This window comes from Heloderma suspectum, chromosome 4 (assembly GCF_057233095.1).
Source record: "Heloderma suspectum isolate Gila_16-S chromosome 4, 16-S_ref, whole genome shotgun sequence".
Taxonomy (NCBI): Eukaryota; Metazoa; Chordata; class Lepidosauria; order Squamata; family Helodermatidae; genus Heloderma; species Heloderma suspectum.
In genome coordinates this window covers 146,473,780-146,498,775 of record NC_139461.1, presented here as the reverse complement: position 1 = coordinate 146,498,775, position 24,996 = coordinate 146,473,780, and the positions used below count along the sequence as shown (strand labels likewise).

Genomic DNA, 24,996 nt, shown 5'->3' with positions numbered 1-24,996 from the left:
ATTTGAAGCATTATTCTTGCATCTTTAGCTCAGATAATCAAGTCAATCTCTACAGTAGAATCTGTGCAAAGCCTTGCAGATTAGCTTGTTGCTATGTCTTACATTTGACATAACCACTTCTAAACTCTCCTAGGTGTCTCCTTCAAAAAAAAAAGCTCAATTCTAGAAATTTAATTTGTGGTGCAAGTTTCAACTTCAAGTTGTTAATGTGCCAATGCAATGTGACAGTAATTCTTTCAGGTCAACAGTTCCCCCAAAAGGAAACCATTACCAAACAGGAAAAAGAAGCTACCTGCTGCTTCCAGCAAGGCTTCTAGTCTTGCTTGCGTTTCTGGGTCCACCGTTCGTAGGTCTGCTCCTTCAGCAGCACTTGACAAAAATATCTCAGATGTTGTTTTAAGCACCGGGTTATCCAGATCTTCTTGGTCCAAAATAAATGACTCAACCTGTTTGAAGAAACAGAATTCAATAAATTTATTCAAAACCAGAGGAAAGCTGGGAGCTATTATGCCAAGGCTAACATATGACAGCTGATACATGGATGCACTTTCTAGGACAAATGTTACTGGAGCATGAAATTTCAGATCCAACACTATCAGCTGAACAGCTTTACAATCAGTTTTAACATGGCATAACTTGTCATTTTAGACCATACTGTAGACAAAATGTAGACTGCCGCTAATTGCTGAACTTGCCAACAATTGGTCCTTCCTTCCAGTTGGTGCAGGACCCATGAATCCTCTCCACTGATTTCACAGAGGCTCTGACCATAAACATAAAGAACCTTGAATACAATTTGTCACCTCTTTCAGGTTGACAATTTCACAGGAAAACTAGTTTGGGGCAAAGCAGTGTTTTAGGCAGCAATCCTATGCACAATTCTGGGAGGAAGAACTGAGTGGAATTTACTTCAGAGTAAATGTGCATAGGATTGTACTGCATTTTGTTTTCCTGAGAAAAAAGGTAAAACGAACTGTCATACAACTAGTGGTGAAAACATAATGCATCTGTATCTAATTTAGTAAGCCAACAATGAATATTTTCAAATCTGTGCATCCATTCCATATCAAGAAATAGGATTTTTTTAAACTATAAGTGTTTGCTCAGTAAGAACTGCCAATTTTTAAGATTAATTTTACTTTTGAAATTTCAACAAGATTCTCCTATAGATACTAAGTTTTGGTAGTTCACAATGCCTATAACAACTAGACACAGACTGGGTTCACACTACAATCAAGGCTGAATATGGGTTGTGCATGGGTGGCTGTTGAAGCATGGGTTGTTCTGCTGTGTGAACCGAGCTGCGCTAACAAACCATGGTTTGTTAACCATGAACAACCCACAAAGACAACACATGGTTTTTTGTTGGGTTGTGAACTGTGGGTTGTTCATGGTTAGTTAACCATGGTTTGTTAGCGTGGATGGGTTCACACAACACAACCACCCACGGTTCAACAACCACCCACGGTTCAACCCATACTGAACTTTGAGTGTGGGTCGTTATGTTGTGTGAACCCTGTCATAATCTGCCTGTTTACAAGTCACAACAGCCCACCACAGCTTAATTTATCCTCAAATTTACCCTTACATTACTCCTCTATGCTCAGACAATCCCTGTCGCCTGGGTTCATAAAACACTACAACCCATAGCAGGCTGGGCACCATGCAAAAATGGCACCCATGACGCAACAGCCCCCGCAGATAAAGTAAGCCACAGTGGGCTGTCGTGTCATTTGAACCAGATCAATGAGTTTAAGTGACTTAAGTAAATATTTCAAAATGCAAGGTCAAAAACTAGTTGATCCACTTCAGGGCTACTGCTTTGAGACAAGGATGTAGTCATATTAGCACAGAAGCTTGGGACCAAGAGTTTGCTTCCACTTCTGCTTTTGATGTTGATTTGGGAGGAGGAGGAGAACAATGTATATTTTCAGAGGTGGCGAGAGAGTCTTTTGGGGTAACTGTTTCTTTCAAGATGACATTTAAGAATTCTCCCCCTTGTGGAAAAATCTAAACAGTGAGGATGACAATGGAGATTCTTGTGTGTGTAGCCTTACACAGGTAACATTTCTGTCCAAAAGATTGGCAAGGATGTTTAACTAGGAGCACTTGAAAGGCGTCTGTTTTTAGTAAGTTGTCTGTGGAATAAGCACCTAGGATCAGCTGTGTAAATAAGAACTATAAGGTATCTTTGCATCAAGTGTTCAGTTGCGTATGGACTCACACGTATCAACCCTACACAAATTTATTTAAGGGCTAATTCCCACTGATTTCTGTGCTTCCAAGTAGTGTGGTTAACATACAGAATTAGCCTATTTCAGCTGGAAAGAACTGCACATCTCATAATATTTACGAATGAACTTTGCCTCTCAGTATGAAGGTATATAGGCTGGGTTGAGTGTGGGTTGTCGTTGAACCATGGTTTGTTGTGTTGTGTGAACCCAGCCATGCTGTTAACCATGAACAACCAAGAAAGCATGGGTTCTTTTCATGGGTTGTTCATGGTTAACAAACCATGGTTTGTTAGCGTGGCTGGGTTGACACAACACAACAACCCACAGTTCAACAACAACACTCAACCTTGAGTATGGGTTGTTGTGTTGTATGAACCCAGTCAGAGAAAGACTGACCCTAGGACAGCTTGATACAGGTACGTGGACTAGTACATTTACACTTATGAGTCTGCAATGTACAGATTTCACTATTTCTGGCCAAGAAATGCCAGGCTTTTAAACGGAAAATATCTTTATGTCAGGCTTGCAAATACACACATCTGGAGGGTAGGAATGACCCCAGACAGCAGGGAAGCTCCCATTTTCAACTTTGAAAATCAGCTAACTCCTGGCTGTTGAAATTTAGAGATATTAATTTGATGAACACAGATGTAATTCTAAATGTCTGCTATCATAATTTCAATTTTTTTAAAAAAACACCTTTGGGTAATCCGCTATATTTTTCTATGTAAGAGCTATGAATATAAATATATCAATGTCTTAATCTAGGAACAGTTTATTTTACCCAAAGGGTTAAATACCAGAAAATTCACACACCAGAAAATTCAACAGCACACCTCGTTTTTAGACAAGATTTCCCTTCTTCTCCTATGTACCAGGTACTGTTCCTCCAATATGATCTGAGTCATATTGGGCTCACCCAAACCACATTTTGCCAGTTCAGATTAACTGCAAACTATGCTTACCATTAGGTCACTAATTAAGCATGGTATACAGGGGGAGAGTGCGGGCAAGCATAGAGTTTGTTCCAGATCCTCCAAGTGGATCTTCCAAGTGATCGGAAGCATTACATCTGAACAGCGCCCTTGTGTATTTTGTGATGTCAAGAAAAAGTATCTCTAGACTGAATTCATTTTCCTAAACTCAACCCTCAAAGAACAGCTTTGTCTATTCCTTGCACACATACCCATGGTTTCAGAATATCCACTCATCTTCTACTAGGTACACTGAATGGATATGGATCTCATATGCAGTTGAACTGCCATTTCTCAGTTTAGGAAAGAATTTTCCTTTATGTGGTTAACAATCCTGAAGGCTTTTCATTTGTCCATGCTATATGCTGCATGATGTATTCAAATGACCTGGGAATATTTTAACATGCATGTGTGGTCCTTACTTGTCTCACTTCCCATACTAACACATACCTCCTCCTCCCCACTATAATACACAATATGGATTAAAATACAAGAAGTATTTTGGCGTAAGATCTTACCCTGGCAGAGGGGGAAAGGACAGAAAGAATAATGATACTCAGACTCCCTTCAGCTCTATGATTCTATGTACTCCTTAAACACATCAATTTTTCTGTTTCTAAGGACTAGTGGCATTCCGATTTCAGTTACATAGAAACACAAGTAAAGATGTCAAGTTTCTGGTAATTTTGAATCTGTGGAAAAATCCCAGGTTTTCTTTTATTCCACTCCCCCCCCCCCAACCCCGAAAAACAATTCTGGGGAAAGATTGAAATATATGCAATATTTACTTTCTTATCAAACCAAAGCTTGTTTTACCACTTCAACAACATAAAATGCTTTCTCCTAGGTTAAGTGTGTAAAGGATTACACCCTAAGAATTATAAAAGTTTCAGTTTTGTACAAGCAAATCTGGGAATATACCCAGTACTAGAAGGAGGACTGCAGACCACTGCCATCTGAATAGTAGGGAAGTAAGAGATGAAAATAGAAACTACAAATTTTGTGGTAAGCAAAAGAAAGAGTATTATTTAGACAAGAAGATCTGTTTCGCACGACTTGGCTACCCAGGATTTAAACAAACCCAGAGTAGCTGAGACGTGAAAAACAAACTCATCTAGCTAGCCATGAACAAACAGGAGCGAGCGAGCATGCTTGCTCCCAGTCTCCTGCCTGCTCCCATTACAACTCAGTAACCCTCCATGGTCTGTTCTGAGAGAAACCCACATTTGTAACCCTGGTTTGTTTTCGGGTTGCAAATGTGGTTTTTTCTTGGGTTACAAGTGTTGGTTGTTCCTCCTCAACAACCCACCATTCTGGGCTCGGATTTCATTTTAATTGCATTTACTATATTTAAAAACCATAAAGATACAATATTGTACATAATCTGAAACCATTTACATACAAACATATAAAAAGACAGTGCGTGCACACAGACATGTAAACAATTTTAATAGTCAACAACAAGAAATCCCAGGACTGAATTAAAACCTTTATCATATGCTGCTAAACGTCTGAGAATAAGTCTTAACCTGGCATCAAAAAGATAACAATATTAACCAGGTGGGCCTCGCCAGGCAGATCATTTCATAATCACAGGCCACCAGTGAGAAGGCCCTCGCCCTTGTTGCCACCTTCCGAGCCTCCCTCAGAGGAGGCACCTGGAGGAAGGCCTTAGATGACAAGCATAGTCACAGCATAGTGGGACCGTGGGTTGTTGCGACGTGTGAACCAAGCCAAAGTCTCATACAACCACAATATTAAGTACTAGCAGCATATCTGGATATCAAGTTAAAGCTTTATGGGCTGTATCCAATGGTAGTCCGAATTATACCATTCATTTCAATGGGTCTATCCTAAGTAGGACTACAATTGGATAAAACTGTATACCAGTGAAAACAATGAATACCGTATTATTCACTAATGCTGTAAATGGTCCTATATAAAAATCATACAACAAATTTTGAGTGAGTTAAATCGCACCTCAAGAAGCATTTCACTCATTGCAAAGCAGAAATGATGCTGATGGAAATTTAAGGCAGATAAAAGCAAGTACTTCACACAACTCATGGTTTAACTATGGAATTCACTACCACAAGATGTAGTGCTGGCAGCCAACATGGATGGCTTTAAGAGGGCATCACACAAATTCATGGGGGATAAGGCTATCAATGACTACTAGTCTTGATGGCTATATATTACCTCCAGCATCAGAGGCAGCATGCCTTTGAAAAACACGAGGGTGCTATTGCATTCATGTCCTGCTTGCGGGCTTCCAATACACATGTGGTTGGACACCGAGAACAGAATGCTGGACAGCAGGGCTCTTGTTATGTTGTTAAAATATTTCACAGGTAGTTTTTTCAATGCTCCCCCAAAGTTTCCAATATTTCTGTTAGAAGAAGCTGAAAAGTCCTCAGGAAAAGAAGTGTCTTCCAAATTTTTGTGGTTTTTCTCCAGGCCTTCACATCTCTAAACAAAGCTGATCTAGAACAAACATTTTGTGCTTCTCATCACTTCCATTGACACCAGACTGGAATAGCCCTCAGCACTCAGGCAAAAGTTACACCTATCTTGTTACAAGGATTATATAAGCAGGTGAGTTGTTGCAAGAACAATGAGAAGGAAACCACCTTGGGAGATTCCACTCAAGTGGGAAATGTCACAACAATCACAGTAGGGAAACGAGTGTATGAAGCACTACAAAGAGCGTTAGACTTCAGTCAGTAGGCAACATATCAAGGGCAACATATCAAAGACCTCAATACCAGCCTCATTTTCATTCTAATTAACTGTATAACATTGGGGGCATTTCAACTGTACTCTCAGACATGCTAGCAGTAGTAATCATTTTACATGTTCCACAACAGGGGAATACAAGTATACTGAAGAACAGACGTGGGCTTACTTGAATTTGTAAGTGAGGACACCACTGTCATAAGGTCGAAGCCTGTTCCCCACCCCCAACACTGCATAGCCAGGCCTCTGCCAAGATGGAATCCACAGAGGCGCTGTAATGTGTCCCTGTACTCTGTGCACAAGAATACAGAACACACATCATTGTCTTTCAACATATGGACACCCTAGCTGCACACCACACACACATACTTTATACACATTTTACTAGTTTACAATCAAGTGCGTATTTCATGACACAGCCTTAAGAACAATTCATACGGTACATTCTCCATAATTTACGACTACAGATTCATCCCTCCACAACGCAGATATTTCTCTCATTGCATAGTATCAACGGACCGAAGATTAATGCAACAAAACCCATGTCCTGAACACATTGGTATCCAGTCTTTTTTGTCTGACAAAATGCTGAAGATGAAAATGGGCTGCAATGTAATTTGGCAATGTCCTCATATAACGATATTCTGGCATAAGATGGAATACGAAATAAATCTGGTCATATCAACTTGAGTAAGCTTCTCCAGCAACCACTTCAATCCGATGTACCATCACTTAGTCACTGGGGTTTCCAGAAAATTTTGAATTGGAAATTTTTCCAATGCAAATTAATTTGCATAGGGTAATCTGCATCAGAAAATTTTCTAATACCCTAGAGAGTAATCTAATTTAGCACTTATTTTACTTGTATTTTGAAAACAAAGCAGGAGATGGGGAAATGGGGCCATACCACCAGCCCTGCTGAAGTCCACCCCCATGAAGGCTCCTCCTCCCTCTACTGACATCAGCAGCCAATCCACAAAGCCATATTGAAGGAAATGAGAGGGGGAAGTGGGGCCCATTCCACCAGCCCTGTTAAAAGATTTAGTTTATTTCCCTCTTCCTTCCCCATTCCTATTTACTTGTGTGATATGTCCTTTTAGATTGTAAACCTGCACACAGGGGCTGTCTTGTTTCACTAATTATATGTAAGTTGTTCTGGGAGCCCTTTTGCCTGAGGAGTAGGATAAAAATACTTTAGATAGATAGATCCCATGTTACTGTTTTGTCCAATACACCACAAGTATTTGACCTGAAATACTGGGGGGGGGGGATTAAACCACCCTTAAGGTGCTTTAAACTTTATATTAAGTTGATATTCTTATCGGAATACTTGTAAAGAGTTAAAGACAAAAGCAACTGCTATATTGTTTAAACTTTTAAGGGAAGAAAAAACAAAGCCACTGAAAACTATTGACACGCCAGTACATTTTAGTAACATTTTAGTAACCCAAAGAACTGTGCATGATATGTTGACAACCACTCACCGATTTCAACAGAGTTCCACTGAGTGTTGGGCACTTTCAGTTTTGCTGTCACTATTAATTAGTTTCATTTTACACTGAGACATATATGTATTTCAATGACATATGTGTGTTCTCTCACATACGTCCTAGCAATAGTCACCACAAAACATTAATTACACTTTGAAACTACCAAGCTTGCCTAATATTGTATTTTCGATTGGAATCCATTCATCGCTACTAATGAACTTAACTTTCAGGATAACTTTCCACAGAAAAATAAAGCACTGGAAATATTTTCCACCCCACATCACTGAAGCATGGCCTCCCAAAACACTGAGACTAGATCCCTACGTAGTACTGGCAGGGAAAATATTAATATTGTAACAATGGAAAGTAGTATGGATCACCAGCACCACCAGCTTGATTTGGAATGAATCACAGGTCGGAATTAAGATTGCCGGGAGAATTATCAACAACCTCAGATACGCAGACGATACCACCCTAATGGCACAAAGTGAAGAGGATTCAAAGAGCCTCTTGTTGAGGGTGAAAGTGGAGAGTGCAAAAGCTGGTTTGAAACTCAACATTAAAAAAAACTAAGATCATGGCATCTGGCCCCATCACTTCCTGGCATATAGAAGGGGAAGAAATGGAAGCAGTGACAGATTTTATTTTCTTGGGCTCCAAGATCGCTGCGGACGGTGACTGTAGCCATGAAATTAAAAGACGCTTGCTCCTTGGGAGGAAAGCTATGGCAAACCTAGACAGCATAGTAAGAAGCAGAGACATCACCTTGCCGACAAAGGTCCGTATAAACAAAGCTATGGTTTTCCCAGTAGTAACGTATGGCTGTGAGAGCTGGACTATAAGGAAGGCTGAGCGCCGAAGAATCGATGCTTTTGAACTGTGGTGCTGGAGAAGACTCTTACGAGTCTCCTGGACTGCAAGGAGGTCCAGTCAGTCAATCCTAAAGGAAATCAACCCTGAGTGCTCATTGGAACGACAGAGACTGAAGCTGAAGCTCAAATATTTTGGCCACCTAATGTGAAGAGAAAAGTCACTGGAAAAGACCCTGATGCTGGGAAAGATTGAAGGCAAAAGGAGAAGGGGATGGCAGAGGATAAGATGGTTATACAGCATCACCGATGCAATGAATATGAACCTGAGCACACTCTGGGAGAGAGCAGAGGACAGGAAGGCCTGGCGTGCTATGGTCCATGGGGTCACAAAGAGTCGGACACGACTTAATGATTGAACAACAACAGGTAAAAGTGGTTTCTGGGATAGGGAGAGAAAATGATAAAAAGAACTGGGTTTTACCCAAGCCTATTCCAAAGAGAACATAACAGCCATACTGGATCAGACCAAGGGTCCATCTAGTCCAGCATTCTGTTCACACAGTGGCCAACTAGCTGTCAACCAGAAACCTACAAGCAGGACATGAATGCAATAGCACCTGTCCATGTTCCCCAGCAACTGCTGTACATAAGTATACTGCCTCTGATACTGGAGGTAGCATATAGCCATCAGGTCTAGTAGCCATTAATAGCCTTTTCCTCCAGGAATTTATCCAACCCCCTTTTAAAGGGGGCCATCCAAATTGGTGGCCATCACTACATCCTGTGGTAGCAAATTCTATAGTTTAACTGAAGTTTAATGAAGAAGTACTTCCTTTTATCTGTCAGCTTCATGGGATGACCCCGGGGTTCTAGTATTATGAAAGAGAGGGGAAAATGTCTCCCTATCCACATTCTCCACACCATGCATAGTTTTGTAGACCTCTATCATGTCTCCCCTTACCCTCCTTTTTTCCAAGATAAACAATCCCAGCTGTTGTAACCTTTCCTCATAGGGGAGTTGCTCCAGCCTCTTGATCATTTTAGTTGCCCTTTTCTCCACTTTCTCCAGCTCTACAATATCTTTTGGGATATTACAATATCACTGGGAGAATTTATCATTTATTCCTACTCTCTACTTTCTGTTTAACCAGTTATTGATCCATAAGACCTCTCCTCTTATTCCGTAAGTTTGCTCAGGAGTCTTTGGTGAGGGACTTTGCCAAAAGCCTTTTGGAAGACCAAGTAAACAATGTCTACCAGATCACCCCTGTCCACATGATTATTGACACTCTCAAAGAACTCTAAAAGGTTAGTAAGACAGGACTTACCTTTCTGGAAGCCACGTTGATTCTTTTTCAGCAGGGCTTGTCTTTCTATATGCTTACTAATTTTATCTTTAATAATGCTTTCAACCAATTTACCTGGAACAGACATTAAGCTAACTGGCCTGTAATTTCCCGAATCCCCTCTGGATTCTTTTTTTTAAAAACTGCTGTTACATCGGCCATATTCCAGTCCTCTGGTACAGAAGCTAATCTTAGGGACACGTTGCCTATTTTGGTTAGAACACCAGCAATTTCATATTTGAATTCTTTAAGAACTCTAGGATAGATACCATCTGTGCCTGGTGATTTACTTACTTTCAATTTGTCAATAAGGTTGAGAACTACATCTTTTGACACCACTATCTGCCTCAGTTCTGAGACTCCCTTCCTGAAAATATCAGTTCCGGGATAGGTATCTGTCCTATGTCTTCTGCACTGAAGACTGATGAGAAAATTAATTCAGCTTCTCTGCAATATCCTTATCCTCCTTCAGTACGCCTTTAACTCCACTGTCATCCAACGGTACAACTGCCTCCCTAGCTGGTTTCCTGCTTCTGATATATTAAAGATTAAATTAAAGATTTATTGTTGGCCTCGATGTTGTTAGCGATAAGCTCTTCAAAATGTTTAGCATCTCTTATTGTCTCCTTGTATCTCCTTTATGCAAGCTTGTTCTCTTTTGTTTTCCTCATTTGGGCAAGCCTTCCATTTTCTGATGAAAGCCCTCTTTTCTCTAATAGTTTCCTTGATACTGCTTAAGTGTCGGTCATTGCTAGCTCAGGTCATCACTTGAGAGCCAGTGTAGTATAGTGGCTAGAGTGCTGGACTGGGAGTCGGGAGCTCCGGGTTCTAGTCCCCACTCAGCCATGGAAGCTCACTGGGCGACTTTGGGCCAGTCACAGACTCTCAGCCCAACCCACTTCACAGGGATGTTGTTGTGAGGATAAAATGGAGGAGGATTATGTATACCACCATGGGTTCCTTAAGGAGGAAAAAAAGGCGGGAGAAGAAAGAAAGAAAGAAAGAAAGAAAGAAAGAAAGAAAGAAAGAAAGAAAGAAAGAAAGTTGACCATGCCAGTGACCTCTTGGACTTTGTGCTACCTTTCCTGACCTGTGGTATATATTTTAGCTGAGCGTCTATTATTGTGGCTTTCAGCAACCTCCAAGAATTTTGAGGGGATTTAACTCTCTTGACTCCCCCTTTCAACTTCCTTTTCACCAGTTCCCTCATTTTAGAGAAGTTTCTTCTTTTGAAGTCAAATGTGACTGTGTTGGACCTCCTGGGCAATTTTTCACTTATATATTAAATCTGATAGCACTGCAGTCACTGTTTCCAATTGGTTCAACAACATTTACATCTCATACTAGGTCCTGGGCAACATCACTTAGTATTAAATCCAGAGTCGTCTCCCCTCTGGTCAGTTCCATGACCACAGTCATTTAGGGCATCAAAAATGTACCTTCCTTGTTATGACTGGAACATGCACTGATCCAGTCAATCTGGGGGTAAGTGTCACCCATTACTGCAATACTTCCTCATTCAGAGGCCTCCCTGATTTCGTATTCCATCTCAAGATCATCCTGAGCATTCTGGTTTGAAGAACGATAGTACATTCTTAGAACCATATTAGTTTTGGAGCCCGGTATTGTCACCAACAGTGCTTCTGTGGAAAAGTGTACCCCTTTTATATATTTTAGTCTGCTCAACCCTATGCCCTCTTTGATATACAGAGCAACACCTCCCCCAGTATGCCCTTCCCTATCCTTCCTGAAGAGAGCAACCTCACTGTGTTCTTGATATCATTGAGAGCCCAACAGGGCATGAGGGCCTTCCATTAGGAGGCCTACTGCCTTCAACATGTGCTCATAACAGCATCCCAGGAATCAAGAACTGTGGGAAATGTAGTTCCCATGCTTCCTGATCTGCCTAGTATGATGCCACAGTAGGTTCTGGGTCCTGAGACCCTATCAGTCCTCCTCACTGCTGCCATTTGGTAAGTTTGGATGGAGAAGTGAAAGTTGGCACAATAGGTATGAGGGAGAATTTGATCACAGATCTCCTGCGTCACATCTAGTGGCCCAACACACCACAATTACTAGAAAATTCTGAAACTTTTACCACTTTCCCATGGAATTCAGGAGACAAGCACAAACACATTGGGGCCAGTACTCTCACACAGAGCAGGAAAGGAGTGCTTTGCTCTAGGGGCTCACACTTCACAAACCTGAATCTGCCTCAGAATGCGGGGGGGGGGGGTGTTCCACTGGCTGTCAGGGATGCATGTCTGAAAACAGAATTATGTCACATGCTTTAACAATTCTCAAATTAGTTGTGGGACATTTCTAGTGTCAGCCATGAACTCTTTATTTTTGCAAAATGCATGCAATGTTTAGAAATACTCCATTTCAGCCAAAGCTGGATTAATTGCCTGGGCTCGATAAAATACTGGATGAGGGTGAACAAGCTGAAATTAAATCCAGACAAGGCAGAGATGCTCAGGGGTTGGGTTTCAACCTGTTCTGGAAGGGGTTGTGCTTCCCCTGAAAGGTCAGTTTTGTAGCTTGGGAGTGCATTTGTGTAACTACGTTTAGTGCGCCAGTTGCAACCCTTCCTGAGGCAGTCTGACTTGGCAATTGTTATCCATTCCTTGGTTACACTGCAGTTAGACTATTAAAATATCCTCTATGTAGGGCTACCCTTGAAGAGTGTCTGGAAGCTTCAATTGGTGCAAGATGCGTCAGCTAGACGGCTAATCAGTGCATGATGTGATCGTATCACTCATATATTGAATTATTTGCATTGGTTGCCAATTGTTTTCTGGATTCAACTCATTGTGTTGGTCTTAAGCTTTAAATGGCTTTAGGCCTGGATACAGCCTGTCTTCCCCTTCATGGATCACTGCCTTTTGTGGCAAAGGGGCTTGCGTAACTCAGTGAAGCCATAAGCTATGCCATGCAGGGCCATCCAAGACAGACAGGTCATGGTGGAGACTTCTGACAAAATGTGGTCCACTGGAGAAGGAAATGGCAACCCACTCCAGTCTTCCTGCCAAGAAAACCCCATGAAACGTATCACAAGGCCAAAAGATATGATGCCGGAAGATGAGCCCCTCAGGTTGGAAGGTGTCCAATATACTACTGGGGAAGAGCAGAGGGTATTTCCAAGTAGCGCCAGAAAGAGTGAAGCAGCTGGGCCAAAGCCAAAAGGACACTCAGCTGTGGATGTGTCTGGTGGTGAAAAGAAAATCCGATGCCGTAAAGAACAATATTGTTTAGGAACCTGGAATGTAAGATCAATGAATCAAGGTAAGCTGGAGGTGGTCAAACATGAAATGGCAAGAGTGAACATCGACATCTTGGGAATCAGCAAACTAAAATGGATACACAAACGATACGACCCTAATGGCAGAAAGCGAAGAGGATCTAAAGAGCCTCTTGTTGAGGCTGAAAGTGGAGAGTGCAACAGCTGGTTTGAAGCTCAACATTAAAAAAACTAAGATCATGGCATCTGGCCCCATCACTTCCTGCCATATAGAAGGGGAAGAAATGGAAGCAGTGACAGATTTTATTTTCTTGGGCTCCAAGATCACCGCAGACGGTGACTGTAGCCATGAAATTAAAAGATGCTTGCTCCTTGGCAGGAAAGCTATGGCAAACCTAGATAGCGTAGTAAGAAGCAGAGACATCACCTTGCTGACAAAGGTCTGAATAATCAAAGCTATGGTTTTCCCAGTAGTAATGTATGGCTGTGAGAGCTGGACTCTAAGGAAGGCTGAGCGCTCAAGAATCGATGCTTTCAAACTGTGGTGCTGGAGAAGACTCTTATGAGTCCCCTGGACTGCAAGGAGGTCCAATCAGTCAATCCTAAAGGAAATCAACCCTGAGTGCTCATTGGAAGGACAGAGACTGAAGCTGAAGCTCAAATATTTTGGCCACCTAATGTGAAAAGTCACTGGAAAAGACCCTGATGCTGGGAAAGATTGAAGGCAAAAGGAGAAGGGGACGGCAGAGGATGAGATGGCTAGATAGCATCACTGATGCAATGAATATGAACTTAAGCACACTCCGGGAGAGAGCAGAGGACAGGAAGGCCTGGCATGCTATGGTCCATGGGGTCATGAAGAGTTGGACATGACTTAACAACTGAACTACGGCCTGTCTTGTTATGCTCTGCAAAAGGTGCCCTTTTGAAGACAGTCCCATTGGCAGAGGTGGGCATACTTGAAAGGGCTTTCTCCTGCGTCGTTCATGAACCATGAAATGCTTTCCCTTCAAAACTAAGATTGGCCCCCACTCTTTCAGTTTTTCAGAAAGAAGTTAAGACACACCTCTTTAATTTGGCTTTTCAAATTGTGAGTAGTAGTTTTAGTGTTATTTTCATATGGTTTTAATGTTTTTATTGGGGGGTTTCTCACCGCTGTACACCACCTTAGTGACATTTGTAGAAATGCAATATATATTCTTAATAAAAAATTAATAAAAGCTCACAAGAAATAATCTGAGTAAAGTTTTGTGCAAAATGAAGCAGAAGGAGAAAGAGGCTGACTTAGACAGGTTTTGATGCTAATCTTGGAGGAGGTTACAGCCACATCTACTACGCAGGCCTGATGTCTTCAACAGTTTTTTAAAAAACCTTCATTAGATCAATGAATATGATTTTACTATATCTGTTTATAGAGACAAGTCATATATGATTTCTAGTTGCTTCAGTATGCAAAATGCATATGTAATAGGCACTTTTATTGTGGCCCATACTGCTCTATACCATATACTTAGGGTATAAACTGACCATTTCAAAATAGAAATATTTCTAACACTTAAGTTACATACAATATAGTTTTGGCTGTATTTATATTGGTTTAATTTGCTATGTATGGTGGTTTGATTTTTGGAAGCTGCCCTGTGCAATATTATGGAACAGAATCAAATAAAAGCCAGTATAACAGTGGCATATATTTTATACTACCATGTAACATTAGTTACCACTGTTCTGTTTTTGGTACAATCAACCAGAAAATCCATCTTGCTATGCATTAGAACAAGAGCCTACCTCTCTTTCTAACATCTTATATGAGAATTGAGGACAGACAAACATATTAATGAAGAGTTACAATAAATTATGACAGTGAGGTAAGAAAAGGGATGTTTCAAGTGTAGATATAATGTCACAGGATTGTGCACTTCCTCAGCACAGCCATACTTGTTGGGACAACGTGTTCCCCAAATCAGTGCCCTGAGATCCCTAATGACGGTTAAGCATTACTTTTGCAGTTAAGGGCGCAATCCTATGAAGATACTTGCCAGCCTCCAAACTCGGAGGCTGGTGACTATCTTATGCAGGGTGGCTGGAGCACTCAGGGGATCCTCTCCTCTGTCTCCAGCTGCCCAGCATTTTCTGCTAGATGCACAATTTCGTGCATCTAACCATGAACTTGGAGCCGGGGGGGAGGATGCAAGGCACATACGAAGCCTCGTAAAGAGGCTTCCGCTGTCTCCTCCCCTCCCCCTTTTCATCCTCTCCGTGCTCTGTTTGCAAGTATGGAGAAGCAGCTGGCGCAGAAAGAACCACACTGTCTATGAGGGGGCGGGGGAAGGGGCGGGGAGCATGGTTTCTGGGAACCAAAAAACTTATGGCCCTCTAGACAGTGTTTAGTGGCCATAGGTTTGCTCTCCCCGGGTAACCAAGATGCCCTCTTCATCAAGATTTGAATCTAGCTGGGTAGAACACTTAAGTTAGGGCCGGGGGTGGGGGAGTGGAGCTTATTTGCTAAACCACAGTTTTGCAACCCAGAGCATTATGTCTGCAAATACCTTCCTTCTTTACTTATCTGTTCAACAGTTCCAAATCTGATCCGAGGGGATTAAAAATATTGCACAAGTTTGACGATGATGAAATTTTATCAATGAGAGAAGGGAAATAACAACAATTCTATTTTGAAAGTGACTGAATCTAATCATTTTAATAAATAGCTGTAATCGTTTCAAAAAAATTACAGTGATAGGGGAGAATTCAAGCAACTTTTCTGTGAAAAATTTACCATTTTTAAAAATGACGTTTCATTAAAGTAGCTAGCAAGCAATCCTGTGCCCCCCAGACAGCATCTGGGGGGCATAGGGTAGTCTGGTCTCCTGGCTTTGAGGTCAGAGCCAGGAAACCACACTCCCCCCTCCCTTGTAGCCAACTGCACCAGCTACATCTCCACACTCCAAAAACGGAGCATGAAGATGGGGAAAAAGAGGTGTTCCTGGGGGCAGTGAGGGGAGGAGACCAGGGCGGCAACAATATCATGTATCCTATGGCCGCCCCAGCCTCCTTCCCTCCCCCTTCAAGGCACTGCCACTAGACGGGCGAAACCATCTAGCAGAAATGCAGGATGCCTGCAGTGCACAGATTAATTTTGCCTCTGCTGTCCTCCCGCCCTGCACTGGATACTGGACAGCCTCCAAATTTGGGGGCTGTTGGCAATCCACATAGGATTGCACCTTTAGTAACAGCAGTTTCAAAGCTGTAATTAAGGTTTTCAGGCATCTATCCCAAGGAAGTGTATAAGTGCATATATTATATATACACAGCTCTTCGGGTGTGCTAAAATTGGTATCTTAACAATTGTCAGGACCTTTTTTTCTTAACATATAAACAATATAAAAACATGTGTGCTATTAAGCTCATAATATTTACAAGTACTCCAACAGAAATGTGCACAGGTGCAATCCTATGCACGTTTAGACAGAAAAAAAGTCCTACAACTACCAGCATCCCTCTGGGCAGCCATCCTGGATGGAACAAGCTGGGAATTCACTTTTTCTGCCTAAACATACAAAGAATTGAGCCCTTAAATCCACAAATGCATTTTATTTGTGCCCCCCCCCCACCACTATTTCAGTTCTAATATGTCTGATTACTGGAAAATGTTAGATGTATACAGCTAATAAAAATATGGAGTTGTTATTTTTAATACAAATCAGATCTCAGACATCTAGGATATTGGAAAAAAATCCTTTTCAAAATTTTCCAGAAAACCTACATCACTGAAATTGTGTACAGTCCAATTCAGTGTAACACTTTATTCACCAAAATAAAATATTTGTTCACTGTTCAGGCAAAAAATATAGTGAAGAAGGGACTTGGACAACAACAAGCCTAAAGCAGTGGAAATGTATTAAATAGGCCAAAATACTCAATCAGCATCAGCCTTTTAAAAAAAAGTCCAAGATCTTATTTCAGTGGCAGTTAGTGCTACGTAGATTAAGAAAAATAAATGTTGCTGATGCAGTGCGTGCAAGGCTGACTGTTACAAAACCTCCAAACACTTACAAAGTTAGCCTTTACTGCTTGAAGATGTAGTCTGAGGTTATGAAGATGTATATTTCTTTTAATGAGGATATTTCAAGACATTTATCTATACCCCAATACACTGCATAGTAGGAACTAAAGCTACTCTAACTAGTGACTGGAAAAATAGCAACTCTATCTGTTAAAGCCTTGCTTAATAGAAGAGCAAATTCTAAAAATGATCAGGAAATCCTCAAACCTATTTCCAGCCTGATTAAATTGTTGCCTGGGGATTTTGTATGTATTTTCAATTGTGTGGGGGCTCAAGGCATTGTACTTTATAACAGGGGTAAGCAGAATTCAGGTTTTGCGGATCTACTTTTTTTTAAACAGAAACCCAATATTTTATTTAAGTATTACATTTATATCCCAGCTTTCCTCCAAGGAGATGTACATTCTCATCCTCCTCTCCACTGCATCCTCACAACAAACCTATGTTGGGCTGAGTCTGTGACTGGCCCAAAGTCACCAAGTGGGCTTCATGGCTGAGTGAGGCCTAGATCTCCCGAGTCCCAGTCTAGCACTGTAACCACTACACCACACAGAAGCCTGGTGCAAAAGACATACACTTAGAATTGAAGAATTCTGAGCCTAGCAATCTGTTTTGAATAGCAGAACTTAACCGAGTTTACAGTTCTTCCACACAAAAATAGTGTCCAGGTTCCCCGGCCTCACAGCTTTCTTCGCTTAGGCAGTATTGTTCAACAGTTGGAAGTCAGAAATCCTTGGCAATGTATTTCAAATTACCCAGAGATCTACCAGTAAATCCTCATCTGTCTTCTGCTTACCCTTGCTTTATAAGTCAAATATGGTATCTTGAATTCTTAAATTCATGGTATCCAAAATTCAATTTTATCATGCCCCCAGTCACCTATGGCTATAAGGACCAATGTTACTACATTCTGCATTAGCTGAAGTTGCCAAAATGTCTTCAAGGACAACCCTCATATTGAGTGCACTCCAATAATTTATCCTTGAACACAGAGATGCATGAATGATAGTTGTTAGATCCACAAATCAAAAGGATTGCAACTTTCTCATCAAATGAATTCAGATAAGGAACACCCCAAAGCTGTGAATCCAAGTATCTGAGGATAGCTGAATCCCATGTGATAAGTATCCCCAGCTACAGAAACTATCAACAATCACTGCATTACTAGCTGAATTCAGATAGATCTGTAGCAATGTGACTCACATCTGAATTTTTTTAAAAAGACATTGAAGTCTTGCTGGCATTTCCCAGGCCAGAGAATGGAAAACTCTCATCCATTTTAAAATGAATGAATCCATATTTATGGAGAGAAGACAAACTGGAGCAAAATGAGTAACAAACAGAGGAAGCCTCAAAACACTGAATGCCGTTTCAGCTTGCCCTCACCTCTATATTATTTATCTTCCAGCAAGATTAATGTTCCATGTATATCTTCCTTACAGCGCTAACTTCTCAACATGCAGATTAACTGCTGAGCAAAATGAACGTTTCAATGATTGTCATCACAACCCCAAAAAACCCTTGAGGGCCAGGATGCTTTACTCAGACTACACAACTGATAGCAGTACAATTCTATGTTATCATAGTAAGGGGGAGGTATGGATGGGTTGTCTCAGAGTGTGTAACTTACTCCCTGATGGCTGGGAATAATGAAAACACAAAGACCAAGAGTATTACACTAGAATTCCAACTGAACAAGGTTTAAGGTAAAGAAAGGGAGTATGGTACATTGCTCTTGGTGTTATCAACATATCTATTTTATGCTTAATTTCCAGGTTAAGAATGCCAAAAACTTATTCTGCTCTTTACTGGCTACATATACAAAGATCCATTTTATCCCAGCCACTAAAAAGCAAGCAGACAGCAACTTGATTTAAGTTCAGGTGGAGCCAAAACCTGCCCTGACAAGCACAGACCCCAAGAGGTTTCCCAAGTACACATTTTATAATTTCCCATATATGTGAATGGCTGCCATTAAGCCCTATGAGAAATTGTGTTGAACTCCCACCCCTGACACTATGCAACTTGGCCTCCACTGACAGGTACTCTCATCCCATCTCTACAATACACATGACGGCCTCCTGCCCCTCCCCCTAAACAGTCACTTAACTACTCTTTTCCCCTCCCAAATGCAAACATACTTCCCCCACATTTCTTACCTCTTCCATTTAAGTATCATTTTCTTTAAAAAAAATATTTCAAATAATTATTTCTGTAGCTTGTCTTCACTTTCCAAACCAACTGTCTTCAAGATGGAAGAAAAAAAATATGATTTTTCCCTATTTCAGGAGCCATTTCTTCTCCTTTCGATTTAGTACCAATTACATCGATTTAGTACCAATTACATTAGATGCCCTGCTTTGTACAAAAACTTAAAATGCTATATGGCCAATTCAGGCAATACTTCAGTTTTCATGTTGTGGAGAACACAAAATATTCCAAGTTGAAGGTGTTTAAGCTCTATGGAAAGTAGGCCTTCTACAATATTCTGAAAAACATTTTCCATCTCCAAGACCAAAAGACCAAACGTGTTTTTTTTTCTAGACTTGACAGTATATTGTAACTCTACAGAAATATTTTATATTAACTGGTTAGCAGCTTGTTCAGCATTAAGGCATCAAATGTGTGGTGCAGTTAAATTGTATAATTTACATGCAAGTGGTTCACATAAGTTCTCTTGTACTTTGATTAAAAATCAGTCAGTTGATGGACATGTTGAAATGATTATTCAATATTTATTAAGGTGCATAAGGGACTGTTTGCAGTCTTGGCAAGAGATGGATCGGGTGGCAAGCAAGATTAGGGGAGACAAAAACACATTGGGCAGTATCCAGCTATGTCATTCTGCTAACGCAAATTACATTGCATTAGGGTAAAGGACTTCTAGTGCACTGCCAACAGCGTTGGCTTGTGCAACAGTTTTTCCGGAAAACCAGTCACACAAGTCTAAACTATTGCCATTGCACTAAAGGTCCCTTACGCCAGCACAATGAAATTCGCATTAATAGACTGACATAGTTGGATACTGCTCATTATATTAAGGCAATTGTTTTCTAGCTGCATTGAGGGAAACCTTTGGATTCTTTGAGAGCTGAACAGGGCTTCTTCAGTAAGATCATAAGTAACAGAAGACAAGATTTTCTTAAAAGACAGCTTGCCCACCATTAGCAATCTTCCCCTGCAATGTACAACTACAGTGGACTGTTTAAACGTGTTCCAGGGTACATTCTCATGGCCAAAATAGATGCGACTGCAACAACCTTGCTTAGGGTAGCCAGATTTAAACAAGCATGTGTAATCATGTATTTAGCGGGCGGTCCAGTTTACAGAGCAAAAGGAGCACACAGGTAGGAGGGAGGTTCTAAACCCTCCCCCACCCATGTCCTATCTACCCAGAATTTGTTGCCCTTGAAGCGCTTCTCTTCAGCCAAACTCTGACACCGTAAGAGAAATTGGCTGGGAGAAAAGCACCAGAGGCTTTGGCGAGGTGCAGGCACAAAGTTCAATTCCGTCCACTTTCCCTTTTTGCTCTAAAGCCACCCCACTTTGCATGTGATGGGGCAGATCCAGGTTTAAACCCACAAGACTGCCACCGTTATGTCTAGTTTTTCCCTCAATTTAATCAGGGCAATGGTGAGGCCCAACAGACGCCCCCAAGACCCTAATCTATGTATGAGTATGTTCTGTAGATCCACTACTACCCTGGTAGAATAGACTGGACACGCAGGGGTTCTTCAGCAGGGAAGCTGATGTGGGAATAATTCTCTGAAGGCAAAAATATTGAAACATACCGGGCTGTGAGATAGCTTTGAATTTTCAAAGAACAGAAGAGTGCTGAGTGACAGACATGCAAAGCAGCAAAGGTTAGGGAATGAGAATAAAAGTCAGTTTCTTTTACTTTGAAATATGAATTTGTTTACTACAGCACTTCTCAAAGCTTTTTTTGCTTGAAACTTGCTGGGGATGACTGTAGACCAATTTTTTGTTTTGTTTTACAAATCACATATATATATAATCCATATTTTTATTACATTTTTTCTTCAGCACCAATATCATCAAAACCAGCACCATATTATGGAAACTGCAGACCCTAGGCCAGGCCATTGTGATATGTCTCCTCAACTGGTAAATGTTTAAGGAACATTACTAGACTGCACCAGCACCTTACTGTGCCAGGGCCTTGTTAACCAGTTTGATAATATGGCTTTAGTCAAAATGGCCCTGATCTCCATTGGCAAAAAAACACACACAATGAAGTGTAGGGCCAAGTACAAATATTTTCAACTGTTCCACAACTTTTCCAAGGACCAGCTGACTGGAGCTCACAGACTAGAGTTTGAGAACCTGTGCTGTAATACATCTTCCCCTTGCTTCACCCTGTAGTTAGGCTGAGCTGTGATTCATCTTTCCAAAGTGTATTTAATGCCACCTGCCCTTAAGCCCCTGGGAGAAAATGGATCTGAAGACTTTTTCCAAACATGCCCAATTAGGAGACTAGAAATGTATTTCAAATTGAAAACTGCCCTCTTAAGATTTTAATAACATCCTTTAGACTACACAGAAGTCCCATCAGAATTCCCACTACAGTTAGTATGTGGTGGTGGGTTGGATGGGGGGAAGGGGTATTTTAAAAGCATTTGCAATATAGTAAAAGAATTCCTACAAAATAAAGTTGCCTATAAAAAGGAAAAATACAAATCATGCAACAAATTACAACACAGAGATACCCAAATATTTTAAGGTACATTTCCTTTTAACAATTATATCAATAAGGACTCAAAGTGCAATCCTATGCATGTTTAGACAGAAAAAGTCCTACACTTCCCAGCATTCCCCAGCCAGCCATGTCTAAACATGCACAAGATTGCCCCCTTAGTCAGCAGTTTTGCTAGCCCACCTGTCCACACACTGCTCTGCACACACACCACACAAGCCAAATTTAACACTTTTTCCCCCCAGACAAGTAAAAGCAATTTTTATTCACCTCAGGCAATGGAGCAAGTGAATATTTGCAAACCTTACTGTAAATGATGTTGTCAAATATACTTTCTTATGAATTATTGTGTCAAGAAGCAGAAAAGTAGTATCACATAAAAGGGGGGGAAATTGCATATAACTCTCCATAGCTTCTAAGGCATAGTTATGTTTGACTGTGAAGTTACATGAATATCTAGTAGGGGTAAACCAGACTGCATTTTACGTAAAGTTTCAGGCATTTTGTAAGCAGATTTCTAATTCACTCAGTTTTGCCCGATTTGGAGTTACACACTAACGCAAGCCTTATGTATACCGGTAATAACCATCACGACCAAAGCAAACCTGTTAAGTATTAAATACAAATACCGTCAAAAGGATCTAGATGGTGCACTGGTGAAAGCTAACATTAAAAGCTAGATTTATTATTCCTACAGCTCGCTCACGCCGGCCCTGAGGAGACATTAACTCAACAAGACTTTCCACAATTAAATAATTCCTTGGAGCGCGGGGAGGAAGGAAAGAAGGTACTGCAGAAAGCCAAGATCGCTTCCGCCATCATCCGGATCCGAGCCGGGGGGGGGGGGTGTTACTCATGAAACGGGACATGCAGGGCTCACTGTCCGTCATCTCTTTAGGTGTTTTCACCCACACAATGAAGCAAGAAAGAAGAGCAGAACGACTCAGCCTTCCTCACATTAACACCGGAGAGGCGGGGGGGCTCATCTGGGTGGGTCTCCACCCTCCTTTATGTGACCAGGATCGGCCTCCAGGGAGAATTCTGAAACCTGACGGGCGAGGCTGGTACCCAAGCGCGGGAGGGAGCTCCGTTCGAGACGGAGGCCCTCCGGCCCCTCCTCCTACTCCACGGACAGCCTGGCGGGAGCGAAGGCCTCTCTCACCTCAGACACCTCGTCCTCGTCGCTACCGGATCCGCCGCCGCCCCCGCTTCTCAGGACGGCGGCCGCCAGTTTAAAGTCGAGGGCGGCGGCGGCAGCCCCGGCCTCTCCCGAAGTTGTTGCCGGGCCTGCCGGCCCACAGGGCCCAGCCTCTCCAAAGAGGCGCACGGCCCGCAACCCCAGCGGGTTAGGCCCGGCCGTGGAGGCCTCGACGGCGGCGGCCGGGGCAGCACGGGGCGCCACCGAGTCTATTTCCTCATCGCCGGCGGGGGTCGGGGCGGCAGTGCCGTCCGTGAGCATCGCGCGCTGATCCAAGCTGAAGCCGTGGGAGGAGGGGAGGGGGAAACGCCGTCTCCGTCCCCTCACAGTAGCAGCGCCACTAACTTCTCACACCCTACCTAACCCACAGCCACCGCGGTGCCCTCACCAACCCATTTCGCCGTTTCCATTGGCCACATTTGCCCGATGGTCCTGTTCTATTGGACGAGACATCCGTCACTCTATGTGCTCGTCACGCGCTCCTTCACCCTCCCACCAGCAAGATACTTTGAGAGTACACGTTGAGGCGGTTTAGACTGACCGCCCACCACTTAGGTCTTTCACGCTCGCTTCCTGAAACTGCTTCGAGTTTATTCGATAACTAGCACGTCAATCAAGTATTCTTCTCCGAACTTTGCTGTCTGAATGGACAGGACAACAGTCGTTCGAGATATTCTTAAGTCTGATTGCGCAGAATAAGCATCAATCATATCATGTTCCTCTTGGCGGCATGCGATTGGCTTAAGCTCCCTTTCGTTTCCACCTTTCCCCCCTCGAGTGAAGGTCTCGGTCGGAAAGAACAGACTCCCCTGCCTTAAAACAGAGTGTATTGATTGGAAAGAAGGTGTGTCCATTAACTCTAAAGCCCACCTTTAACAGCCCACCTGTCTTTCTACCCCGCCCCGAACCACTTCATAGCTAGGAAGCGATTGGACAAAGCTCATGTCTGTTTCTGACACTAGAGGTCTGTCTCTCAGTCAACCTCCATCCCATAGAAAAGCTTCCGAGTTGCCATTTTGTAGGATTTTCCACTCCAATCTGCAGGTGTTCCAGGGCGGGAAGGTTTTAGGCTCGCCATTGTTGGGCCTCCCCAAGGGTCATTCAGCCAAAGTAAAGGTGACTGGCACCTGTTGTTCTTAACTTGCCTTACTAAGGAGAGGGGCCATGACAGGCTTGACCCCAAGTGATGGAAGTAACACAAGACCACAAGACCCAGTGTTTCACAGATGGAAACCAGAAGAGTGCCGTGTACTTGAAAGCAACACGTCTGTTCTCACACTAAAGGTCCCTGCCTGAGCCCATTCTACATACCTCAAATTTTAACGATGAAGCTGCCACCGATCTTTCTAGACCAATATGGTCTACTCTGAGTAGCAGCAGGTCTCCAGGGCCTCAGGCAGAGATCTTGCTTCCTGAGATCCTTTTAAATAGAGAAACAAGGGATTGACCCTGAGATCTGCATGCATGTATGTGCTCTACCACCAAGCTACAGCCTCTGCTCAGAAGAAACTACCTTATACCAGATCCAACCATTGGTCTATCTAGTGTAGTACTGGCTCCAACAGTGGTGACTCTCCAAGATCTTAGGCAAAGGTCTTCCCAATCCCTGCCACCTGAGATACGTTCAAGCAAAGGTGCCAGGAAATGAACCTGGGATCTCATGCCCCTGCTTTACCACTAAACGTAAGCCCTCTCTGCTGAAGGCTGATTTCCACCAGCTGCACATTATATTACTCTGCACTGACAGCCATCTTGCACTAGCTTCAGAAGTAGGGTGTGTTAGTAAATTGGAAACAACATTTTTCTTTACAAAACATAAGAATAAGATAAATATTTGCAGTCTGATCATATGCTTGTTTACTCAGAAGTGTGCATAGGATTGCACCCTTTTAAAAAAAAAAAAGTTGCCTTACCTCTCTCCTCAGAACAAGTAATCATCATTACAGTTTCGAACGAAAGTAGCTGTCTTCTGAGTCAGATCAGTGGTGCACCTTATCCCTAGCTAATGGCAGTGGCTCTCCAGCATCTTCAGCAAAGGTTTCTCTCAGCTGTACGTGGAGATGACAGGCATTGAGCCAGAGCCATTTGGTTCTCAAAGAATGTGTGCTACCAATGAGCCACAGCTCTTCCCCATCTTCACATTTACTTTGGAAGAAGTGCCATTAAACTTGGTGGACTTTTCCCAGAA

At 42.2% G+C, this 24,996-nt stretch overlaps 1 protein-coding gene across 20 annotated transcripts in view; it reads right to left on the bottom strand.

Moving 5' to 3' along the window:
• Nucleotides 1-23,169, bottom strand: part of ANKHD1 (ankyrin repeat and KH domain containing 1) — a 173,003-nt gene extending 149,834 nt beyond the window's left edge. For all 20 annotated transcript variants that reach the window (XM_084850861.1, XM_084850870.1, XM_084850862.1 and 17 more), the window contains exons 1-2: nucleotides 22,773-23,169; nucleotides 293-446 (exon numbers count right to left, since the gene is read on the bottom strand). In XM_084850861.1, the coding sequence (XP_084706987.1) occupies nucleotides 293-446; nucleotides 22,773-23,069 (451 nt within the window). In that variant the 5' untranslated portion in view covers nucleotides 23,070-23,169. The remainder of the gene's footprint in view (nucleotides 1-292; nucleotides 447-22,772) is intronic.
• Between the last annotated feature and the right edge of the window lie 1,827 nt (nucleotides 23,170-24,996).